This window comes from Myripristis murdjan, chromosome 6 (assembly GCF_902150065.1).
Source record: "Myripristis murdjan chromosome 6, fMyrMur1.1, whole genome shotgun sequence".
Lineage (NCBI taxonomy): Eukaryota > Metazoa > Chordata > Actinopteri > Holocentriformes > Holocentridae > Myripristis > Myripristis murdjan.
In genome coordinates this window covers 27,643,958-27,656,025 of record NC_043985.1, presented here as the reverse complement: position 1 = coordinate 27,656,025, position 12,068 = coordinate 27,643,958, and the positions used below count along the sequence as shown (strand labels likewise).

Below are 12,068 nucleotides of genomic sequence, written 5' to 3'. Positions count from 1 at the left end.
TTTTTTTACCACAAAGGTTATAAAAAGCAGTGCAAAGCAAACCAGAGTAGTACCCATTTTAACTAATAGTACTAAATCAGTTTTTTGTTTTGTTTTGTTTTGTTTTTGCTTTCATGCTGTACATCACAATCAATATATCTTGCTATGTGTATTTTATTGTACTTGTACATCTGTAGTATATTGTGGTTTTATGATAATGAAAGCTGTATATTTGAATTACACTGCACATGTAAATCAGCACTACCTATAAACTCTCTGTGCAGCACATCAGTTTCATGCTCTGTATTAAAATTGTGTTAAATTGCATTGTCCCTATCCAATAAAATTCAAAAGTAAATAAATAAATAATAAATAAATAAGTGCCCCCACCATCTTTCCTGTATTATTGTCACAAAAAAGTTTAAAATAAAATGTGGAGCAGCCCTTACAACATATACCTAGTGGGACTTAATGTCTCATTCCAGTCACATCCCCAGTTTTCACTTTGGAATGGTCCCAAAAATCAATCCCCCGGTGTGATACACAGTATTTTGCAGTTAATATTAAAATAGTGCAGTATGCTCATGTTTGAGCAATTTAAAGCTTCTGGCATGAATAGGAAAGTTGCTTTCCTGACCAATTCACTGTACAATTATACTGCACTTGATGTTTTGCAAATGCTAATGGTAACACTGGTATATTAATGCACTAAAACAGAAAACAGCTTTTCGAGCTTTGAAGAACACAATTCTTTTCGCCTCCATTGTTTCCAGACGGGATTATTTAGCTGCAAAATAAAAGGACCAACCAGAGGGCTTCGCTGAACTGAGCAGAGGTTATAATTATGAGAAAGAGAGAGAGGGAGAGAGGGGTGGTCATTTAGATGGGATGTTAATTGTAATTACTGCTCTGGTGGGATGTCGCCATAGCAACCTTAGCCACCACTGGTCTCAGCCTGACCACGGAGATTGTGTGTGTGTGTGCGTGCGTGTGTGTGTGTGTGCAACAAAAAGGGAGACAGAGAGACTCAGATGCCCGTATAGTTTAGGCGTTCATCCTGTTATTATTAGCACCATTTCAACCCCATAATTTTTGGACCCTGCTCACACACGGCGACCCTGCCCCTCCATATCTCCTCCATCATTCATTTCTTCTCCTTTGTCGACCTCCTTTCCTCCACCTCCCTTGCTTTTTCACTCTCCCTCTCCCCTCCATCTCGTTTCTTCCCAGCTCCTTTCATTCCTCCTCCTTGTTCCCATCCTTCTCCCTGCTTCTCTCTTCCCCTCAACCTTTCACTTCCTCTCCTCTTACTATCCCCCACTTGTCCTTCAGCCATCAAATCTCCTCACCTCTTCTCCGCCAGTTTTTCTCTCTCCTTTTTTTCCTCCCCCTGTCCTCAAACTAACTCGATATTTAGCTTTCTACACCATTACTTCCTCCTCCCATGTCAGGCGTTAATTGTACGTCAGTAGCACATGGACAGGGTGTACTTGTTCTCTGTTTACCGCATATCAACCAAAGACCCTTGTATTCTCCATAACTGTGTGTGTATGCAATTTTTTTTTTTTTTTTTTCATTTGCTTGAGAGGACAGCTTCGGTTGAGAGCTGTACCTGTGATTCATGACCTGCGAAAACAGCTCATGAAGGACACGTTGACGCTTTGGAGAAAATGAAACCTTGAGACGGTGGTCAGTTTCAGTGTGAATCCCTATTTACCGCGAGGATACTGCGTTTCTTCTGTAAATGGAATGTATAAACATGCTTTTGTGGTGCGGGGCTGATGCCAGTGGTTAGTAGTGTGTGTGTACGTGTGTGTAAGAGTTGTGTTCTGGCCTCACACGCTGTCCTAACAAATTAATGAGACCACTAATTACAGCGTGGTCTGTGACATCATATCATATTCTGAACTTGGACACACACACACACCGAATGCCCACACACACGCACACATATATATATAAAACGCTCATCCAAGATTTAGCATGGGAGGCTGATTTCAGCGATCTGGTGTGGTTATGGAATGTGTTTTTAATGAGCATATAAAGAACTTTACAAGCCCTGCCAAACAAATAATTAGACAACACATTTGACTCTCACCCATGTTGTCCTCCTTGCCCTGCAGTTTAGTGGAGGCTGTTTCTGTTTGTTGCTTCAGGTCTGCTCGCTGTGTTTGCAGAGCCAAATGGAGCGGGCAGTGGTCACAGCTATATCGAGCTGCATTTGGGCCTAGATAGACTTTTTGAGGTTTCCGGTGGCAGACACATTAACTTTGCAAGCCCTGCGCCTTAGCTGTCGCTAAATAGCTTGTGACTCAGTGCCAGTGGATTCATAGAATTAAGTAGTAAGTCACAGCAGGTCATATGTTTTTTTTTTCAGGACTGTTAAGAAGTGAATCCAAATCGTCAGTGACCTAGTTAATAATAATTAAATTTACTCAGAAATTCCCTTTCCTTTCCTTTCAGATAGTCTCCCTCGGGCTTTGTCTATTTAGGTGTTTTTTTTTTGTTACCTCATCTTTTAAGCAGTTATAGAAAGCCAATTTTGTTCCATTATTTGTTAAAATAAGACACAATTTAGAGCACTGGAACTCACTTCCTGTCTCTTGGATAGGATGAATAGGCCTGGTAAAAATGAATGTGCATTTGAGCCGGTGCTTTTGGAATATTTTTAGTATTATACATACTAAAATGTGTCAGTTCTACAGAGTCTGGCAGCCCTATTTAAATGATCTTGGACCTGATTTTTCCTCCATTATTTTATCTTCTTTTCACCTCCTGCACCCTTCCAGCCTGTGACTTAATTGCAACAAGCTATTATTATTATTATTATTTTTTTAACTATTGCTCACGTTTGTTTTGTTATTATTCTTCTTGTGGAAAAATAAGAAAATCCAGTACATTTATTGTTTAAAAAAACATAATGAATTGATATTCTTCCAGCATGAATGTAACAGTGGTATAACAGTGGTTTATTTCAATTAATACTTCATATTTAAAGCGGTAGCCATGCAGTCCCAGGTATTTCACTGTCACAGATATTTTACAGCGGCTTCGAAGGTAACCCAATCGATCAGAGCTGAGTTCCAGGATGATCAGTCCTGTAATGTTAACATCTCACTCTTTTCATGTTTCGGCTACCTGGGGGCTGTGTTTTCCCCGTCAGCTGTCAGCGGAGACTGTGAGCAACCACTGATCCCTTTGTGTGTTAAACTTATAGATTCACTTAATGTCATTTTTCTTTTGCAGTTGTCCTTGATTTTGTTGCGTGAGTCTGTGTCTGTTTGTTTACGTGTGTGTGTGTGTGTGTGTGTGTGTGTGCCACTAAAAGAGTAACAAAGCACAATGTCAAATCAAAGCTGCAAGCTCTCACTTCCTTTGTGTTACAGTTATTGACCAACAGTGTTAAAACAGCATTTTTTTTTTTTTTTTAGGGCAGGTTAGCGTGTGTTTGTATTTAACTTTTTTTCTGTAAAGGTGCTCTCTCTATTTATATATATATATGTGTGTGTTTGTGAGTGTATGGCAATCTGTGCATACTGTATATATGTGCTTATGTGTGTGTGTGTGTGTGTGTGTGTGCGCACCATGGTCCAGCAGGGTTTGACTGACCTGAGCCCCTGGCGGTCTGCTGCCAGTGTTATACCATATAGATTTTCATTTGAGACACTTGCTGCTGTAGAGGAGGAGGACGCTGCTCCTGTCACAGTTAATCAGCTCGCCTGTGCCTCTTCATCTAAACCCCCTTCTGTCTGCCTCAGCCGCTGACCAGGCATCTGTCCACAACCCAGCCGTACAACCGCACACAGCTGAGACGACCCACTGTCTCTCCAGATCCACACCCGTCCCGGCCTGTCTCCAGCCGTAGACGCTTACTCAAACCCCTCCAACTTGGTTTTACCCTACTTGATGTCACACATACCACGCCATCGTATAGTTTTAAATCTTACTTGTGGCATTGAAAATAACCCTGTTGAATTATGTGGCTGTGCCTCAGTTCTGTCCCTCTGTGTTCCTGTATCCTGTCTCACCCACAGTGTAAAGATCTCATCTCTCATTTGATCCAACATGTATTGATTGCTGGCTGGTGTGGCGTGCCAAAGCAGAGAAGGGAAGATAGCGAGAGATGATGAGGGGAGATAGGGCTGAGATGTGTAAATGCTGTTCAGTTTTAGCCTCCATCTCACACATGGATGCTTTTGCATAATTATGCTCACATTCATAAAGAAACGTATAGGCAAAATAACACAACTGCACCCGTGAGCAAAGTCTCTCCATCCGCCTTTGTTTTCTCTCTGTGTCTTGCTCTGTGTTGCCCCTCACACACACACACATACACACTTACAGAGAGTAACATCCGCTAGACCTTAGTACCCTCCCACCCCAACTCCTGTGCTCAGCACCAGTGCAGGGCTAAGACTGAAGCAGCTCCGTAGCATGTTTCTGTCACTTCCTCGGCCTCTGGCCCCCGAGCCGGCTGAGAAAGGATCGATACCCAACGCTGATGTCTGCTGGTCCCTAATCACAGCTCCACTGGTGGGAGACGGAGCAGGGAAACAGACTGTGAAGCCACAGTGCCTCTCCCCCTCTTTTTGCCTCCTGTCTCTTAGTTGCTCTTTTATTCTCACTCCTATTTCTTGTCTGTGTCATCTCTCTCTCTTTCTCTTCCTATCCCTAGAACCACACTGACACCTACAGTGTGTGGGACTAACCCAGCTGAAAGCTAAAGCAGCTGTCCTCTGTGAGCCCAAACATGTCCATGTGTTCTGGTCTCCTTTGAAAAGCAGCCAGTGCTCCGCGCTGGCGATGAGTTGCCTTTGATGTTGTATTCATGCTTCATATTCATAGTTTCTGTCCATATCAAGTTTTGATGTTTCTGCAGAGACGCTGCACTTGATGTCTGCCTGACTCTCTGGATCCACTTTCATTATGTTACATTTACCATGCTTGCATGAGAGCTCCCCATTAATGAATGAATGAATTAATTAGATCTTGTTTGATCCGTCATCATCAGGCATCTTCCCTCGTTGGTAATGACCTCAGTAATGGTGCTGACTTTAATGGGTTTTTAATTGATTTTGCGGCTTTAGTTTTTTGTTATGTCTGTATCTTTAAGTTCGCAGCTTTGCCTCAGACAGCGGCTGGAGGTGGAGAGACAAGCTGATCCTTACAGCCCAAACCCACAGTCTGTCTAGTATGGGGCTGTTTTAAACAAACAAGAAAAGAAACACGCATTTCTTTTCTATCCTTCATCTGTTACCTCCTGTGGTGCATTCCATCTAATCATGGGAAGAAAGAGATGGAAAAGAGTTATCTCAGATCACCTTATCAAGTTTTCATTGTTTGTGGTGGTTTATGACATGTGGATCAGTCTGACGTTACTCCAGTTCAGTCCAAATACAATTTTCTCTTATTGTAAGAGAACGTCAACAGATTTGCTTCTCTAATTTGAATGTTGCTGGCTTTGAAACATGGAAAAGAGTATAATCCAATCCTACAAAATCCCAGCTGCCACTGCATTTGCCCCTGTCTCTCTGTGCTTGTGCAGATGGTTCCCCTCATCAATACAGCCACAGATGCCCTCATGAACAACTTGAATGCATATGCAGAGTCAGGAGAGGCTTTTGACATCCACAGGTAATTGCAAAACACATTTACATGCCAACAGTACCGTCTATCTACAGCAATCTATGTTATGTGATGTCTGTATGTGTGTTTGTGTGTGTGTGGGCTTGGTTTGCAGGTGTTTTGGTTGCTTCACCATGGATGTCATTGCAAGTGTGGCATTTGGGACACAGGTGGACTCGCAGAACAACCCAGATGACCCTTTTGTCCACCATGCCCAGAAGTTCTTCTCCTTCAATTTCTTCAGGCCCATCTTTCTCTTATTCAGTCAGTTCCTTCGGTTTGTGTTTATATGAGCCATGTTCAAATACTGTGGATGATTGATAATGTATACTGCACTGTATATTATGGTCCATACTGTATGGCCACATTCACATGGAGAATAAAAGCCAAATATCACAGAAGTCCCTAAAGTTATCCCTCATTAGATGATAAATTAAAGCAGCGGATATGAAATAAAAAGTGAAATTGTCTTTTTGTGCACCGAATCTGCTGCGCTGCACAATGCAGACACGAGCCTTTTCTTGTTATTTTAAGTTTAGGTGAGACACACTAACAGAAAATCTTTTTGTATCTCTAGTTGCCTTTCCTTTCATCATGGCTCCTCTGGCGGGTTTCATCCCCAACAAAAGACGAGATGAGATGAACAATTTCTTCATCAGCTGCATTCAGAAGATTATCAAGCAGAGAGATGAGCAGCCTCCTGAACAGGTGCTACTGAATCTCATGGGTGTTACAACAATCAGTCATGCTTTGCTGCATCAAATTGACCAGTGTACCTGACAGTAAAGAGTCACGCACAGTACTTAAATGTAAATTTAAAACATGATAATTGCCTTTAGTTGCTGCAACATAGATTCCCCCTATCATCTGTTAATTCCCTACTGGTCCTACAGGATTCTGCACAGTAAAACTGATTTTGCATTTTGTGACACAAAACCTGCTCATTGTCAGTAAAACAACAAGAAGAGAATAAAACTCTTATTTTCCAAAGTTTGGAAACAGTTGAGTGCCAGCAGACATTGTATTTGAATTGCATATAGAAAATTTGCCTAAATTTGCATAGGGATTTTTAAAATTTATTAATTCAAAAATTTACAACATTGTTGGAGTGCATCTTTGCTCTGCTTCTCATTAGTCATAGGATGCGTTCTGAGAATGTGAGATTAACAAGAAAGATTTTTATCAGTAAAATTGAATTTTTAATCATAGTTTCAGCAATAATCACCTTTGGTCCAAATTCATTTTATTCAAATGCAAATTTGCTGTCATTTTTTTGGCATGAGGTGGTTCAGAGTGAGCATGACAAATTCAAATTTTTGTGCAAATATTCTTTCAGTCTCTAACTGTTGAAATCAGTAAAAAGTAATATTGCCCTTCTGTTTGTATGTGTATTTCTGAAAAAAGTATCTATGTGTTTTTGTTGTGCATGTAGAGGCGCCGAGACTTCCTCCAGCTGATGTTGGATGTGCGGAGCAGCAAGGAGTGTGTGTCTCTGGAGCACTTTGATGTGGTGAACCATGCTGATGAGCTCGATCACACACACCAACAAACACACCAGTCAGCCTCAGAGCAGGACAATGACTATCATCAGCCACAGGTGTCACACACCAAACATCCACAGAAGAGGATGATGACGGAGGATGAAATTGTGGGCCAGGCTTTTATCTTCCTGCTGGCAGGCTATGAAACCAGCAGCAACACGTTGGCCTTCACCTGCTACCTCCTGGCGATCCACCCTGATTGTCAGAGCAAAGTACAGGAAGAGGTGGACCATTTCTTCACCAGACATGTGAGTGTATTTCTCTGTGGTTTGATTTGACCTACTTCTTATTAGCCTCATCCAGTAACAATATTTCACTCAGGAAAACACTAGTCATCAAACCATCTATAGCAAAAATGGTAATAGTTATTTTTGGTGTTATTTTTGGTGCACCAACACTGCACTGTTATCACTTAAAAACCACAACTGGACAGACTGGAGCAGTAAGACCAGTGATTGTCAACCAGAGGCTCGCGGCCCCCATCCAGCCCGCTGAAGCTTCCCATCTGGTCTGCAGAATATTAATGAATTGAAAAGATTTGAGAAGGGAAAAATATGTTACAGTATTTAGTGTGTCTAGCATTTTTTCCTTTCCTATATTGAAGTAACATAAAATTTTTATTAGGAATGATTTACCCACCACAAATATGTATGTTTGATTTCCGAGTTGTAAAGACTTTATGAATCCACACTGAATAGCAGTAGCCTTGGACAGGTGAAACTGAAACGAATTCCCGTCCTCTCATCCAATATTTTGTTTTATTTTATTTTCATTTTCACATGCTCTCATTTAAAGGCCATTTTGTTTGCAGAATGGACTGTGATTGGTGTGCATAGCAATCAGCTGATGAATGATTAGCAATATATGTTCATTCAACCTTTATTTATTCTCGAATGGACATTGAGGTTACCCTTATTTTCAGTGCCGTCAAGGCAGTGATCCATTTCAGTCAGGAACACTCTGGTGACAAGATAAAACCATTCATAGCGACAAATGGTCAGATAATTATGTTTAGCATTCATGGCTCTGTAGTAAGATGTGTAATCTGCTGCTGGCAACAGCAACATCAATGCATTTTTTTTTTTTTCACCTGCAACTACGGAGGTGAGATGATTCTTTAGTTTCCATCTGACTACAGTAAGCGGTTCTGCGGTGAGTGCAATAAATGAAAATGTGCTCCCAAACCATAAAATTTGATCCCTTCAGTGAGCTGAATTAAATTTATTGTTTAACCTACAGTATGTAAAGCAACAAGCATGTTTCAGGTGCAAGCTTGCAAGCCCAATTTAGGCGACACAATACACAGAAATACTTAACTGAAGTTGAAACTCCAACAGTCAGTAAGATTGTGGATACAGTCCTGAAGTAACACAAGTTTGGACTGTTACTTGTGGCGGTGCCAGCAGCAGCTGCGGGGTGAGCGGCAAACACAGTTCTTTCTTGACAAAGCCTTTTTGAAGCGGTATGAGCACACTTGGTGGTGCCTTTTCTTCTGACTCAAAGCTAGACGTTTTGAGCATAACCGCACACACATATCACAACCAGCAGAAGCAACGCATGCACAAATTATGCCTTTACCAAACAGCAGATGGAATGCAGCACTTGGTGTTGCAACAACCAGTGTAAAAGGTGGCTGTTTAAATAGATTGCCTTGTTAGAAGAATAGATTTTGATTGGTGTGCATAGTGATCAGCTGATGGATGACTGGGAGTCCTATGTTATGTCTTAACTAATGCAGTGCTCTATATGAATGTACAAGCTATTGTTAAATACATTGTTCTACAATAAGAACATGAGCCATACTCATATTTTAGGTCGTGCAACGGCTTGTCAAAGTAAGAGAATACCTCAAGAAGCTCAAATGTTTTAAACCCGAAAGCTCCACACTGGCAAGAGTGGATTTGTGGGCCGTGGATTTGTCCTGAAATGCCTAAGGCTCCAGGTGTTGTTGGGCTGTGGTGGCTACACATCCTTCAGTCGTGTGCGGAGCTTGGTAACAGAGCCCTTGGATTGTCAGACAGGGATGGTAGTTCCATTTTCAAAAGGAGGGACCAGAACGTGCGTTTCAGCACATCCAAGTCTGAAGTCACTGTCCTCTCTCAAAACGAAACGGCTTGCTGCATCCAGATGAGAGGGGAGCAGCTTCCCCAATGGAGCGATTTAAGCATTTTCGTATCTCATTCGGGAGTAAGGATTTAGGGTTAGGGGTATCATTGTCGTGAAGAGGGACTTCTTGATTTTCTTGGTGATCAGCCAACCAACAGTCCAACCTCAGCTGTGTTCATGAGTGTTGAGAAGTGATTCAAAAAAATCAAATTGTGCATACAAGCTGCTGAGGTCAGGTTCCTCCACTTCGTAGCTGGCCTTATTCTGCGTGATAGCGTCAGGAGTTTGGTGATTCGAGAGGCTCTCGGTATTGAGCTGCTGCTCCCCCACATTGAGAGGAGCTAGCTGAAGTGGTTCAAACACCTTGGCTCCTACCTCTGGAGGTGCTCTGAGACCTGACTGACTGGGAGGAGACTTAGGTGTAGACCCAGGACATGTTGGGGGGATTACAGTATATCTCCCAGCTGGCCTAGGAGTGCTGGGGGATTCTCGAGGAAGCATTGGAGGAGGTTGCTGAAGAAAATGATGTCTGGGCTTTTTTGTTCACTCTGTCGCTACTGCAACCCTCGCTCTGATAAGCGCTTAGGAAATGGACGGATGGGTGAAAGACGATTCAAAAAAGTCCCGAATAAAAGGAGTTATGTTGATGCATTGTAACTCTATAAGAAACTCTAAGCACCCTGGATAAGTACCCGGATTGATCTGAAGCAGAAATTACCTAGTGGCTTGTAATGCTCTCTCTGCTTTCCACATATAATGGTCTGTGACAGTTTTGGGGCTGTTGTCCATGTGTCATTAGTCCAGGCGCCACTGCTGATAAGTTTCTGAGTGCAGATAGCTAAAAATGTTTCAAATCCCATCATAAATACAACACATTACAACTGCAGCTGCACTGTAATAACCTCTTCTCAGCAGTGCTTCCCTGCTCTCATCCTCACCCAGCTGTAATGCAGGCCGGTGGAGGTGAATTGGGTTAGAGAGCACAGGTCTGTGGCTGTGTGTGTGTGTGTGTGTAAGACAGAGAGTGTGTTCAGGTGTGCGTAAGTGCTGTTAATGTGACCGAGAAGTGAGTTTTAAGATGGAACGCTAGTCTTTTTGTTAATAGTGTTTTCAAACTAGTGATTTTCATTTGGGTCAGACTCTCATTGTCCTTTGATATAATGTGCAGACTGGTGTTCAGGTGACACTCTGAATGACTATTAAATTTAATATTTGATGCTTGAAGTGAAAATTTACAGTTGATTTACTGAGTATTTCATTAAAAAAAATGAAAAAACACACAATTTGGATTTAAAACTTAATTATGCAGTCTGTGTGTGTGTTAAACTGTTTAGACAAACATAAAAAGGACATACCATTTTAGCAGGCAGACTGTTTCCTTTGAAATCTGAATCTAAATCTTTTCTGTGAGCCCCGATGCAAGAAGTAGCTTCCACAGCGTCTAAAGATTTAACAAAGTGCCCCATTAACCAGACTCTCTCTTATCACAACCATTAACATATTCTGCCTTAATGCAGTATGTGTGTGTGTGTGTGTGTGCATTTGTGTTTTTATGTTGTGCATGTTTATGTGCACATATTCAACACACAAACATGATCTTGTTAAACCCATTTCATCCTCCCCTCCATGCTAATGCCCTGACCGAGGCCTTGGCTCTGTGTGCTGTTCTAGGGCAGCCAGCAGACCGGAAGACAGGATCAAACACAGGAGGAGGAGATCTCAGTGACTGGAGTCAGACGCTCTTTCATCTCTCCTCTGCCATGCCAGCACACACTCTAATGCTTCATTTTCCCCACTCACAGGGAAGGAAGTCTCCACAAAGAGAGCTTTCTGTGTGAATTCGCTCTGTCTTTCCGTTTATCTCCCCTGTTTTGCGGTTCTGCTTCAGATGATTCTTCTCTGTCAAGGCATACAGATCGGGATAAATGTAGTTAACACTCCGCAATTTTATATGCATTTTTTTTTCTCTTTGATGGGTAAAAGAGTAAATATGGCCGTGTTTATTTCTGCTATTCATCTCGAGAGATTTAAGAGATGCTACAGGCTTTGATTTATGATACAATGATTAGCTTGTGTAAACAGAATATTGGCTATGTGACAAAATGAAGCTTATAATCGTTCCTTAATGTCTTTGAGAGTAGTATCCCAGTGGCTTCTGCAGCATTTCTCATAGCGAGCTGGTGTGACTATTGATCTCTGTCAAGTTAAGCCGAACCTGATTGGTTGTCTGGTCCTTTGGTGATTTCAGGGGCACTGAATTTATGTTTGCTCGATAAAAGTTGATCAGCTACCCACAGTAGTAGCTGTGTACAAAACCAGTTTCAAGGCCAGCTGGATTTATATGTTGCTGAGATTTGCTCTCTGAGTGTGTAAAGGTCAGCCTCTCTGTACCTGTTCCAGCAGTGCTCGCCTCCCACTGCTCTCTATTCCACAGCCTTCCAGACCTGAGAAAGAGAATAAATGTGCTCTCACCTTACCCGGTCGACTTCTGAAGCTCTCTGAATGTCAGCTATTGCCTTTATTGACCATGGCAATGAAAGGAGTTGTTGCTGGGTCTCCCAAACAAATCTCCATTTTACTTCCCTCACTGCAGGCCTGTGCGCACAACAAATTGATTCATTTTTCTTTAAGTTAAAATGTGGTCTTTTACAAAAACGAATGTCTTGTTATGACTGAGGTAGAGCATAATAGAATAGAGAAAAATAAAAGTTTGTTGTCCACCACAGTGAAGATTTGACTTCGGCTTCACAGGTTGTTTAACTGAGACACGGAACAAATATTCAATAATTTCATTAAAAAAACAATAAAGGCGGTACA

The 12,068-nt window shown here is 41.8% G+C and overlaps 1 protein-coding gene across 2 annotated transcripts in view; it reads left to right on the top strand.

Annotated features, from left to right (window-relative positions):
- The window catches only part of tbxas1 (thromboxane A synthase 1 (platelet)), a 75,421-nt gene that overhangs the window by 42,433 nt on the left and 20,920 nt on the right, over positions 1-12,068 (top strand). For both annotated transcript variants that reach the window (XM_030054311.1, XM_030054313.1), the window contains exons 7-10: positions 5,525-5,613; positions 5,720-5,868; positions 6,182-6,312; positions 7,037-7,393. In XM_030054311.1, coding sequence (XP_029910171.1) covers positions 5,525-5,613; positions 5,720-5,868; positions 6,182-6,312; positions 7,037-7,393 — 726 coding nt within the window. The remainder of the gene's footprint in view (positions 1-5,524; positions 5,614-5,719; positions 5,869-6,181; positions 6,313-7,036; positions 7,394-12,068) is intronic.